The sequence below is a fragment of the Lipophrys pholis genome (assembly GCF_963383615.2).
Source record: "Lipophrys pholis genome assembly, chromosome: 3".
Taxonomy (NCBI): Eukaryota; Metazoa; Chordata; class Actinopteri; order Blenniiformes; family Blenniidae; genus Lipophrys; species Lipophrys pholis.
Genome location: NC_137627.1, coordinates 7,132,647 through 7,146,745, shown reverse-complemented (window position 1 = coordinate 7,146,745; position 14,099 = coordinate 7,132,647). Strand labels below are relative to the sequence as shown.

At 42.3% G+C, this 14,099-nt stretch overlaps 1 protein-coding gene across 1 annotated transcript in view; it reads right to left on the bottom strand.

The window, feature by feature from the left end:
• Positions 1 to 9,788: 9,788 nt before the first annotated feature.
• The window catches only part of dpf1 (double PHD fingers 1), a gene marked incomplete at its 5' end in the record, with an annotated part of 49,768 nt that continues 45,457 nt past the window's right edge, over positions 9,789 to 14,099 (bottom strand). Inside the window, 3 exon segments of the mRNA XM_080460205.1 lie at positions 9,789 to 11,167; positions 12,454 to 12,535; positions 13,698 to 13,810. Of these exon segments, the coding sequence (XP_080316331.1) occupies positions 11,097 to 11,167; positions 12,454 to 12,535; positions 13,698 to 13,810 (266 nt within the window). The 3' untranslated portion in view covers positions 9,789 to 11,096.

The window sequence follows — 14,099 nt, the reverse complement described above, 5'->3', positions numbered from 1 at the left end:
ACCTCTGAATGCAGCAAATAAACGGCAGGATGGGAAAATCAAAACCGCAGCAAGTAGTCGTCCCCATTTCTTTTTTAATTGAGTGATCTGAGAAAAACAATCTGTTTATTATTGCATTTATTTATGTGTTTTTTTTTGTGTGTTCCTACTCTACAAAGCACTTCTTATTACTCCCACCATATTTGATAGATTGTCTGGTGCTCTGGTTGGTTTTGCCCCTGGTTTGAACCTTCCCTTAATTTACCAAGTGACTGATGGCCCGGGCCTGAAAATCCTGCGAGGTTAAAGCACAGGAAGTTAAATGGAATTGAACACTGAAAGCCACCAAGGCTGGTTGGTGCCACAGAAAACATAGAGAGCATGAGAGATAAGATATATATTAAAAAAAAAAAAAAGACTGCAGCCTATTTAATCAGCCGTGTAGTTTCCCATTACCCCACTGACGTTCATTTCTCACAACAAAACCATCAGTGTGAATCTTGCGGATCACGACCGCAGGACAGTCGCTACATGACAGTGAGCAGTGTTATAACTGTGTTTGCTCAGCTCAGTGTAATTGCTTTATTATTAAGGGAAATAAATGAATGTAAATTAATGATCCATACTGTTTGGCTTTGTATCTAATTTCAGATGTAAACATGCAGCGAGTGGAGAAAACAGGGTGCGGGTGATGATCAACCCGAAGCATTTCACTGGTAAATCCTCATTAGTTTTTATTTAATGTGTGCAAATTCAAAGAGAAGCAAACATAACTACATCCATAATAATAATAATAATAATCATAATGAAAATTTACATTGCCAAGAAAAGACAATGGCATGCATGCCTTATTTGCTTCACTTTGCATTTATTGTTTTCAATATTTTCTCGCATAAAATTAATAAATGTCTCATTTTTTGTGTCTAAAGTTACTTGATTTAGTAGAATTTTATTTTTTCTACTCGCCTGTGTTGTGTCCGAAGTCTGCCACTAGGTTGCAGTGTTGAATCGTTCTTCGGAGTTGAACCTTTTGCAGCGCGCGTCTTCCCTTTGATCACTATTGCACTTTTAGATTATTCAAGTGCTCGTCCACCTGGAAAATACTCATTCTGCAGACCGATGGTTCAGCCATTGATTGGATGAGTTATCAACCCTCAAAACGAGTAAATTACAGATTTGTCTCAATTGAAGGCTTCAAAGCCACAAAACATACTCAAAGTGACGCCCGTGGCAGATAATCATTAAAGATGACACTCTGAATGACAAGAGAGCACACTGATCTGCCACTATGATGGATTTTGGCTGTGTCTTTTATGTTTTTCATTCGGTCCCAGGAGTTAATTTTAGTGGACTGCGCCTTTAATTGACTTGAATGGCGCTTTGTCGCTTGGAGAGATCACAGGGAGTTGGGATCCCCAGACGCAGATTTATCCTAATCCTTGACTCAAAAGCATCTTCAGACTCGGGAGGAAGCTGAGTGTAGTTCTGCAGGAAGACTTTATGTGTGGCACACTGTAGACCAGAATGGAATGCCGGTGACGTGCTTTGATTTGTATTGGTCTCTGGGACATCACTGATTAGCCACTTAGAATAAAAACAAACACTTTTCCTCCTTCTCCTTCATATCGGTAGTTTTTTTTAAAGGACATTATTTTGTTGTGACAACCTGTTAGGAGACGAGAAAATGTGAAGAAGACATTTTGTTTGTTTGGACTATCTGCGGTCACACCTGTAATACATGAAGAGATAAAAAGGACATTTTGCTCCTTTCCTGTGTGGACAAAGCTTTCATGCAGCTCTACTTTCCTGGATTCCGATGACACCTTAATTGACTATATTATCAATGTGAAACCTCTTACACCAAGTCGCGGTTTGTTTCTCGTGATGAGCTGGATTCATCGACGACTGATCATCTACAATCCTTCATTGTCCATAACAGTACTGGTATAATTACACAAAACAGTACTATGTAACTTAGATTTATAACGTTATTCTTTATTCATCCAAGATAAGTGGCTTTTTGTTATGAACAAAGATTTTAACATTCAAAGTTACTATGATTGTTTGAGATGAATCAAAATAACCTTAATAAAATCGGCTAAACAAGACAAAACAGCAGTTCTGACATCATCTAAAAGTGGCTTGTAATTCAGTTGTAAATTGTACGACGTGCTCCAGTAATTCTTACCAAAGTCAAACTTACCCCAGCTTGGTCAGTCCTGCAGTGGGACTTTTCTCCACAAGGTGGTGTGTTGAGTCACTTAAATTGGTAGCCAAAAGAAAAAGGTAACATAGCAATGGATATAGATTATGACTGTCACTCAGTGGTGTTTTCAAAGTGAAAAAATGTGTTATGGATGCACCCAGCTGGTCATCTAAAATGATTAAACGTTCACCCCTCAGTGGGAGGAGAAACATTGGTCGGTCATCTCACTGAACCGGCGTGGATTTGAATGTCGGTCTACAAAATGAACGGTAAGGAAGAAAAACAAAACAAAAAACAAGCATATAATCACTCCATAAGATGTAATAAGAGGCTTTAAATGACTCTTAGTACATCCAACATATTTTGGGGAAATTATTTAAAATACTAATACATTTTTAATGCTTTCTGAATGGGTTCTTGAATTTTTTTAGACTAATCAACTCACTTTAATTAAAGAAAGTAGTCAAATAGCAAAAAGCCCAAACTCTGACACCCATGTAAATGAGAGCCCAGCAATAGAGGGGAGTCAAATTCTACAGTGTCTTTGAACAAAAGCTGAATTTTCACAGTTTTAACACATTCCCGACACCAGATCAGTAGTTTGACAACATTGATATTTTGGCCCATGACCACTTTTTAATTTTTCTTTGGGATTCTGTGACGACTGCTACCTTGGCCAGGCATCGCTGCCAAGAGGGAACCTCATTTGATTGAAATTGAAACTTCCCCGTGTAATAAGAGTAAAGGGAATTCTGAAATTAAACCAAAAATGGTGTATCTGACCTCTCATAGTGACTCCTTCATAGTCTTCAGTCTGCAGTGGATTTCAGATGGTGGGTGGGATAGTCACAGGATGACACGACAAAAGTTTCAGAGGTTTGAAACCCTCATCTGATTTTCATCCATCCATCCATCCATCCATCCATCCATCCATCCATCCATCCATCCATCCATCCATCCATTCATTTATAACTAAAATGTCATGTTGAGGTCAACAGTAACATGTACAGTGACTTTTCTTTGTCATTCATAGCTCCTGATGTATATAAAATATTTTCCTTATTTAATTTGTTGCGTTAGTTGATTTACTACGGTTATACATTTCATGGGTCATGATATTTGCATTCCATAGAATTGAATATAGGATTTGAGGTGGTCAACAGTTGACATGATTTATGTTTATGCTATATAATCATGTTGCCACCATGGGTTAAAAGCAGAAATTTTTGCCAAAATGTACAATATTTTAGGACCAGTAACAAGAGAGAACATTTAAATTTTAACACTGGGGCCAGACTTAGACATCTTGTGCTCAATTACAAATACTATTACTCTTAGTACTCTTCTTAGAGCCACTTAGTTGTGTTCAGATTTAGTTTACCTGTGGAAAGGCAAAGTTTGAAGAGAAGGTATATGAAGATTATAAAATTTTAAATACTTCAGGAATTTGCTCTGTTTGAATATTTAATATTTTGGCTCCAAAAATGAAGATGGAGATGTTTCAGTATGAAATCACATCCTGAATATGCTGAGCACCAAGTTTTGATATTAAGTAAAGAGTTAGGTTACAGTGTGAATTCTACTGGTGTAAAATTACTCCAATAAATACTCATACAAGTGAGTATTCCAAATCAGAACTTCTTGTCCTGCTTACCTGTGCAGCTTTCGACATATTTAAGCTAAAATATTGAACGTCCACACAAAGGTGGACAATCTGCCCTGAAAAGATCGCGTCTCTCACAGCACAAGACAAAGTGGATCGGGTCGCTTTTTATATACAGGCACGATGTTGTCTGAGATATTGGAGTTCACATTGTAGTTTGAGGAGGAGTGGGTGGTGGGGATGGGGGGGGGGGGGGAGCAGGGTGAAGTAGTTCCAGAACAAAACTGACTGCAGTGCTGCTGAGGAGGCAAAAAGGTGAGACTGCATCTTTCCACGCTCTTGCCTCTCTGTCTGCTCCAAGGACAGATGGCCAGACACACGTCTCAGCCCAGACACAAGAAGGGAAGAGAGGAATTCAATCACACACACCACAGATGCCCCCCTCCACCCCACCCCCACCCCCCACCCCCCCTTCAACCTCATTTCTCAATATCTTTTCCCCCTCTCTCTCCCAATCCTCCCCCACTACCGCTTTATCATTTTCTCTCATTCTTTTTTTTTTTTTCATCTTTTTAAGTCGCTTCATTTCAGATGCATTCATACATTTCCAATATCTTTATGTATGAGTCTGTCTCCCTCCCGCACGCCTCACCCCTGCTCACCCCTCCCAACCTTCCTCCCATCTTCTCTCTCTCTCTCACTCTTTGCTATCTCTCACTTTCATTCTCACCTCTTTCCAGACCTCCCCCTGCCTCTCTTCCTCACTCCCTCCTTCCACATCTTTCCTCCTTCCTTTCCTCCTTCCATCCCATTACTGTAATCCATCACTCTTCCATCAGCTACCATGCAAACAGGCCTCCTGGTTACCATGGCAACCACCTCCGGCCCGGCAGTGCGCAGCCCTTCTCCGATTGGCTGGCAGGGCCGAGGCAGTCTCAGTCTGTCTGGGAGATGTGGTAATTGGCTGGGAAGTCACACACACACACACACACACACAAACACACACACACGCAGCAGTACAGTATCCCTACAGTGACATACAGTATACACACACACACACACACACACACACACACACACACACACACACACACACACACACACACACACACATATTTTTACTTACTGTGGGCCTAAAAAACATACATACACACATTCTACTGGGTATTAACACACACACACACACACACACACACACACACACACACACACACACACACACACACACACACACACACACACAGTATAAACACCCTCAGAGATATGAAAGGGAGACTGGGGTCAGAGTAATGAAGCTCATAAGAAGATGAGGGCTGTAGGCTGTGTGTGTATGTGAGTATGTGTGAGCATGTATGTGTGCACACGTATGAGTGTGTGTGTGTGTGTGGGGGGGTGCACACAGGCGTTTTCTGTGTGGGTTTTTGTATGCACAGGATGGCTGGGGTTGGGGGGGGCGGGGGGGGGGGGGGGGGTGATGTGCAGGATTTTGGATAAGGTTGGAGCTCTGCCAGAGGATGGATGGAGGAATTGGTTTTTTCGGAGCATATTGTTAAAAATACCTATATTCCCCCAAGGAACCAAGTGTGCACTAGTTTTCTGTCTTCTGGAAGGAAGCAGGGAAGGAAAAAAATGGAACTGTTGATCGGCTTGACTTCACCGTATACCGCTGCTGCTCAGCCAGGTCTGGCCGACACAGCAGCTATGATGAATGTCTCATCTCCAGAAATACATCACAAATAGCAAAACTGTATACCTGCCCTGAATAGCAAAGTGTATTCTTTCCTGCAGTGCTGCTTGAAAACAATTGTGGGTGACAATGGGGCTCTTTTGTCCCCCTATTTCCCAGTTTTTCATGCCAGCTTTAAAGGCAAAACAATGGCATTTCTTAATCTTTTGTCAATTCATTGTCATTTTTCAAGCACATGAATGGGTTAAAATGTATTTAGATTGTGCTGCACAAATAAGGGTTTGACTAAGTATGTTTTAGCTGAAAGGTGCTCGGTTTAAATTGGAAATGGTAATTAGGTTTTCTGGGTTTTAACGCTGACTTTGAGTGCGCTGCTTTGATAGATTGTAATCTGCACAGTGAGCGGAGAAAAGAAATGGCCTCGTCTACCATCCCGCAATATGACTGCATGAGAGAAAAGGACGGCGTGGACGAGTCATCCCCACCTGAGAGGGAGAAACATGCTAAACTGACTTGTGAGCCGCCCTAGTTGGCATCGATTCAGACCAACAGACGAGCAGACAGACAAGACAGACTGCCGTCCAAAAACACACACACACAGATATTCAGTGATTTACACCACGGGAACTAGAAATAATGTACGAGCACACGCTCACACAAACACATAATGACAACGCCAAAGGTAGAGCTCATTTTTCAATCTCATCTTTTTTAATGGAAAAAAAATGAGTCGAGGGAAGAGAGAAAAAACCAGGTAAATTGAGAAAGCCGAATGAATTCACAGAGAATGACTGACAGCAGTGATGACAGCAATGCGGTCACAGTCCACATTTCAAAGCATTCCCAGGTACCAGACAGAGGAGGAGGAGAAGGGGAGGGGGGGGGGGGGGGCTTTAAAAAAATGTCCAAAAAAGATTTCATCTCCCTCCCGAGGTAAAAAATACAAATTAAGATCTTCATCTCCATACAGTGTCACTTACCACAGACAATCACATTGAAAAGGAAGAAAAAAAAATATGCAAAGATTCAAAATTATAAAAAATAAAAAAATTTAAAAAAGTGCAAATCGCACTCACACCCACACATACTTACAATTAGAGTCTTGTCTTTTTTTCGGGTGGGGGGGGGGGGGGCGGCAGAAAGGGGCGAAAAGTGCAAGCAAGATCACAGAACGACAATTTACAAGAGATGTCGAATTCTCGGCCCTCTGACTGAGCCACCGCTCCAACAGCCAAAACACTGAGGTTGGGGGGGTGGGGGTTAGGTAATGGCATGGACTACGGGCCCCGAGGTTCCCGGTGTGGCCAACCTTCACCTCAGTTTGTTTCATCCATTTTGTACAAAGGGAAGGCTCCGGATTCATTTAATATTCACATGTGCACCCCCCACCCCCACCCCCTCTTCCACCCAAACCACCATCGCTTCTCCACCCCCCCCCCCCCCCCCCCCCCCCCCCCCCAGATAGTACAATCAAAATTAGTTTTGACTCCACCAAGCTTCTCCTATTAAGTTCCAGCAAAGCTCCCAGTATGAGGGCTTTTCAGTCACCATTGACATCATCATCATCATCATCATCATTCTCATCCTCATCCTCATCATAGCCCATCCAGATCACAAACACTTCGTAATATAACAATCAGCATTAAACATTTTCACTTCACCATCAAACTATTTGCACACTTCATGTCGGGACGTTAGCTCTGATTGGATCATGAAAATAAAAGATTTTTGATTGGATACCACCGTTTTTCTTGTTGGCAAATACATGAAACGAAAACCCCATGAAAGGAAAACGCACAATCCAGGTGCCCCGTGTGAAACGTGTACCCTCAAGTACAACTGTAATCTGGACTCAACGTTACAATCCTGCAGCAGTGACGTGCCATGCAACTGGTTCCACTGAGAAAAGAAAGGAAGAAAAGATTCACATCATTTTGGTTTTTTGACCTTGCAGTAGTCATAATTGGTTACACACACATAGACTAACACATACATACACACACATACTGAGGCGTAAACACACTTAAAGAGCAAACGCAGCCACACTGTGCAAAATGTGAAAAAAAAACAACAAACAAACAAAACACAATTTACATAACTAAACAAGGAATCAAACAGAAATGTGAGTTAAAGGTTCTTTTTTTTTTTTTGTCATTATTTAAAAAAAGCAGTAGTAACGATATCAAAATATGAATTCAGAAACATTTCCGGTGTCGTTTTATGCAACAGTAGAGTTGCACTGAATCCGGGGGAGCACAGTATTTGCACCTATCCTTCCGCTTCAGATGGCAAAAGTAGCTTGGCTTCATTCTTACAGGCCACCTGACTGCAATTTCCCTTTCAAGAGACATGAGGCAGCATTTGAATGAAGCGTCACTCAAACCAAAGTGATAGGAATCTTTTCCATGTTTCATACCTTAATGTGCACAGAAGGCTGACATTGCAGTTTCCAGTTGCCATCGGTTGAAACCACTTTCCACAGCAATTGTCTCCAAGCTTAAAGCTCACAGATCAATAAGGTAAGACCTTCTAAAACCACCAAGGCCCCATTTACTCAACGTTTTCAAGTGAAAATGGGAAACTGTTGTTGCATCTCGGGTGCCTATTTACACGACAACGATGACCAGAGCCATTGAAAATGCAACTTTTTTGAAAATGCTGCTACGTCTGTAGTAAATAGTTCTTCTGCACATGCGCGCGTATACAGTGACAACAATGGCGGCCTCCAGAGTGTCATGACTCCCAGTCCATATTCTCCTGGGGCTTATAGTTGAGAGTCACCCCGAACAGCAGTCCGTCTATACAAATGCTCGCGTACTCGCCATTGTTAATGTTTATAGCGTATTGTTCTACTTGTGCATGTGTGTGTGGTTTTGTTACAAAAACAACCAACAGCACTACTAGTAGCCCTACATGGAAACTATAGAAATAACAGTGTTTCTGACATTTTGTTGTTTTTAAAAAATCGTTGCAGTGTAAATGTGAATCTTTTCTGGCCCCCCCCACCCCCACACAATCGGTGTTTTCACTTGAAACGTTGTCGCGTAAACGGGGTGTTAGAATCACGTGACTCGCCGCTTCAGCTGTCGCCCCAGCATTCAGCATTAAGGTTGCATTTGAAAAGTCCAGTTGGACCAGTTGAGGATGACATAATGTACCTATGAGTTTATAGAAAAGTTTTAAATTCTTCGGCACAAAAGTGCATCCTGGCTGGCGTATTAATCCCATTGTGATAAACTCAACATTCATACTTGAACCACCAGCGAGTAGGAACTCCTTCACTCAGGTCGGCTCACGCCAGGGAGGACACAGAGGTGATTTGTGTCCTGCTAAATCCATCTTGCCACTTTACTTTGACCTGAAACCATTGTTAATTTGTTTACTCTTAAATCTTTGGGCCTCTTCATCTCCATGAATATCAAACGGACGCAAAGTACTTTTCTTAGTTCTATATTTTGGTGAAGTGACTGTTTATCTCCTATGAGATAGTGGATTAAGTTACACGAGAGGTTTAGTGTATGATTAAAATCACCCTTCAAGGTGCATTTGATCTTTAAAGGGCAATTGGAAGGAGGATTGCTTTCAGCTAGTAACAAAGAGCTTAGCATATCTGCTAACATAAAATCAATGACCCCTGACGTTGTGCTATGGTGATATTTAACTGGGATTTGATCTCTTACATGTACTGAAGATGCCGAAGGTACGCACATGGGAACTGCTTCATCCAAGAGATGTGTGACGTAAATAATGTATGCTACGGTGTCGCTTGTAAATTGAGTTGAATTTGGTGGAGAGCGTACCTCTCATCGAGACAAGCCTCAGCATTTCTGAGAGAGTTGGGATTAAAAATAAATAAATAAAAATGGTATATTTTCTAGGGAAGCTAAGCTTGTAGACGAGAAACGGTCTTCAGTCAAAGCGATCGCTCTAACAGCGCCTCCAAAGCTCAAAGATTAACGCAGATATAAAAAGAAGGGGTAGCGGCCTAACTCGCTTCTTGTGTTTTTCACAGTTAATTATAAGCCAAATCATTTCGTCGCTGGACACAATGACGTCCTGCCGTCCCTGCCAAGAAATAGTCTGGCGCATAACTCGCCGCCATGAAACTTTCTCAAGCTATTTCTTCGTCTTGTCTTCATCAAACATTTCAGTGCCAAGACTGGACTCACTTCTGCCCCAGAGTGCCCAAACAGGAAAATGCTGACTTTCCTTACATTCACGTAACTTCCCTGCCGCTCGATGCAACTCACAGATCTACAAACACACACACACACACACACACACGCACACAGACTTTAAACCATTCTCAGTTTGGCCAAAAAAGTTTTATATCACAAACACATTATTGCGGATTAAGTGTGCTTTCTTTTCAATTTCAATTAAAAGTGTTTTTTTTTTTTTTTTCTCTCTCAAAACAATTGAACAACATGCAAATGAAAACACATTAAAAAAAAAGAAAAAAAAAAAACAGGAATAATAAAAAATAAAATATCTTAATTGTTCCACACCTCAATCCTACATTCTTAACACACACGTAGTACACACCAAGCACCAGGAGCGTTTCAGTCTCGCATTGGCTTCACAGTCATTGATTTGTAAAGGAAACGATGAATAAAGGTCAGGTAAAGGATTTGTGAAAGATGCTAAAGTCTAAATTGTTTTTTTTTTTGTTCATTTTAATACACTGTAGCTGATTGGAGGAAAAAAACAATCCTTCTCTCCTCTCGTCCAAGGAGCGTGGAAACGGTCAGTGTCAATCCCAAAATGCATCAGTAATCTGTGGAAACTCCACGCGAGGAGAAAGGACCCGGCGAAGTCCGAGACGGTCTGCGATCCTGACCAGATGCTCCTCGTTTTTTTCCATTGAGGGGAGATTTCTATGAGCGCGTAGGAGTGTTCAGTTGGAAATTCTGTACAATCCCACCCCCCCCCCCCCCCCCCCCCCTCCTGTTGAAGACTGCAGTCAAATAAAGGAGCAGAGTTCAACGTCCAAACTCTGCCATAAAGCAGTAAAGGACAGAGGGAGTGGATGAGAATTTTGGTTGTGGTGTCTATTTCACAGTTGGCTAGCACTGAAACATACTGCTCCATGGTTTTCCAGGGTCTTCCATGCCCTGTCCTCTGCCCAACACCTATCCATCTTATTAATTCTCACTCACTACTTGACTGAGTTGCAGCTGAAGATCATTAGGGCTCATCTGAGGGCCCTTATGAGGGTTCCTGTGGAGTAGTATGCCTCAGAAGTGTCCTTGGCAGGCTGGAGTGTGTGTCTTGCTAGCAAAGTTATTGCCAGCTGATGAATTCCTCAGTTGAGACAGAGCTGGAATGTAAGGAGGAAGGAGAGGAGGAGGAGGAGGAGGAGGTGGAGCAGCTCAGGTCAAACACAACGGGGAGTTTAAGTGACAAAAAATTATGAAGGTTGGCTCGCCGCTGGAGAGACATTGGAGGAAGGGTGCAGCAAGGGTACTGTGGGCTCAGTCGTGTCAAAGGTCACAGGGACAGATTGGAGGGGGGAAAGGGGGAAGGGGGAGGGGGGACACCGAGGCACAAAGAGGGGGCGGTGGAGAGGTGGTCTGGGAGGAGATGAAGGCCCACGAGGAAACGAGGCGCAGCTCCGCAGATTAAGTGAGGGTGATGTAGGCTGAGGCCTTCTCCTTCAGTTGTCTCAGACACAGATGACAGCTCCAACTCCCTGTACAACACACACACACACACACACACACACACACACACACACACACACACACACACACACACACACACACACACACACACACAGAACACATCATGGATCGGAAGTTCAATCACTGCTATTGTAAAGCCTTGTGGATTAATCCCTCATTTCACACAGAGCGTTAAGTAACACTGTAAATTAAAGCCCCATGTTAAAGCGCCACATGCTGCGCCTGTGGTTTGTGGATGCCGGGGATTTGACAACTAGTTTGGATTTTGGCACAGGATTTGTGACATTAATTAAACATCAACTTGAGACAGATGCTAAAATGTACCTCTCAACCTTAATACTTCAAAGTGAGTGTGGATCTTGCCTAAAGGTGTTTTTATGAGCATAAGCATGGTGCAGAAACTCTTTTTTTTTATTTTATTTTTTTAAACATAATATACGTTTCACCACTGGTGTGACAGGATCCGCGAGAGCGCGGACCAGAAATAACTGGCTACTCCTGGGAAAGGAAAAAAAATAAATAAAAAAATTCTTGTAAAGGAAAAAGCATTGCATGTGTGGGCAAAGCTTGACACTGTTAGTGAGTGTTGAACACAAGTGGCACCGCTTACTGTATGTTCAGCCAAGTGACACTTTTGCCATGGAAACAGATTATCTTTCTACTACTCATTTCCATGACAACGCTGTCAAACACCCCGAGGCCGCCATCTTATATGGCAAATGACAGATTTAAATAGATGTACCTGCTCCATTTGTGCGACCACGAGCGCTGCATCGGGCCGCTTTCAGCCTGGTACGTTCAGATTAGAATGCTTCAACAAAGAGCTGCACAGACCCGGGGGCTGCGACATTTTTTTTTTACCCACAACAAACTCAGGGGGAAAAAAGAAAAACCCAACCCATCTGACCGCTGGTTTCACTCTCCTCACTGTGTCTCTCCCCCACCTACAGTACAGATGGTTACATAAGTCTGCACTGACACCCAAAACGCTCTCGGATGAGTCGTTGCTGTGTGTGTTGTGCAAGCGGACTAAATGCAGGTCTGAGCTCATGAGGACTCCTCAAATCCTGATTCTCCCATCTAGCTCTGCAATTCAATTAAAAACGAGGACTGATGAGGATCCCATCTAAAAATAGAGTCACCAGACAAACACAAGGTCTCACAAGTCAAATCGCACAAACACGTCTATACGGAACAACGTCCATTTAGGATTGTGTTGATGGAAAACGTGAGCCGTTTGCTCATGCACAAACGCATAAATGACCAGAAGTCCATGGTGGCAAGAGACACGTACCCTCCGGTGGTTCAGACATGGGGGGGCTCAGGCAGTACATGTGGTAGCCTCTGTCACAATCATCACAGAACAGCAGCTGGTCCTGAAACAGAAGAGCGTAGCACATGTTATTGTTACAGATACAGGCCTGCAATCGAAGCCCGACACAACAACAGAAAGTCACGTGTGAGGTGATTTAAAGTATTGATCGTGTGTACGCACATTAAATAAGCGGTTGAGGGGGGGGGGTGTCACGAACATTTTGTGTTCAGTTTTGCGGTGCTAATTCTGTTGTGTTGAATACTATGAATACTGAGTTACTTCAGGTAGACTGCATTTAAAATCAGCATTACAGTGTCAGTCTGTTTAAATAGGTTTTTTTGTCTTTCTTGGATTTAAACTTGTTTCATCCCAGTTGTGCCTTCTACAAAACAGAATTCAAATCATTTAAATGTGATCAAATTGCAAATCCATAACTGAAATTTGTGAATGCTGCAGGAATGAGTTCTAAACCCTAGATAAAGGTAAATGAAGTAGAAGTGAGCAGAACCAGGTTCGCTTTTTAGTTCCTGTTCAAAACCTTTTATAAGTTTCTTAATTAAACTTGGAATAAAATTTGTGTTTGACGGATGCACAATACAGCCTCACATTTTATTATTCTTTTATTATTATAAAAACTATCTATTGGCAAATAATTTAATCATGATCATTAACCATTTATGCATCTTAAAAAATAAATAAAAGGCCAAACAACACTTTTATGTAAATCAACACTTTCCAAAGCTATTCTAACGCAACCTGCACAACTTAAAGGTTTGTCAGTCTGTAGTATTTTAGACAGCTTGGTAAGAGAAAACAGGTTAACGTGCTAAATAAAGAGAAGTTTCTTAGCAACCGTGAGTCTAAACACATCGTAGTTTTATTTTATTTTTTATCCTGACGTAACAACACAGATTCTGGATGATTGGCATACATTTTTGTTGGTCAAAAACATAAAATCCACATAGACCGTGGTGACAATTAATTTTAGACACCGGTCACCCCTGCCGCACTCTGTCCGTCTCGCACAGTACAGTACTGTGTGTGTGTGTGTGTGTGTGTGTGTGTGTGTGTGTGTGTGTGTGTGTGTGTGTGTGTGTGTGTGTGTGTGTGTGTGTGTGTGTGTGTGTGTGTGTGTGTGTGTGTGCGTGTGTGTGTGCGCGTGCGTGTGTGTGCGCAGCCACATGTGTTGAAAGGTTAACATGTAGTAGAAAGTGAGCGCCTACGTCGTTCTCAGAGGTGCCACACAGGCTGCAGGACTTGCACTCGATGCACTGCCAGCGATAAGTCCTCACCGCAGCCGTCATGTTCACTGTGAACTGCAGACAGGACGGGTGGCCTGGGTGCACACACACATACGCACGCACACACACACACACGCAAACACCCACACACATACACACAAGCACATGGCCACTCGTTTTTTTTTTTTTTTTGTTGTTGTTTCTCTTCACTATAGCTGTCTGTGTTGTGAGGACGTTCATTCACTATGTTTATCCGTCTATCAATCTGCTTGGTTCTTGTGGTTTCTGAAAGTCTGGAGGTTTGAAAGCTTTTGTCAAAGTAGAATTTTAGGAGGGGAGTATAATATTTGACAGTAATAATGTACATTTATGGAAAACTGCTAG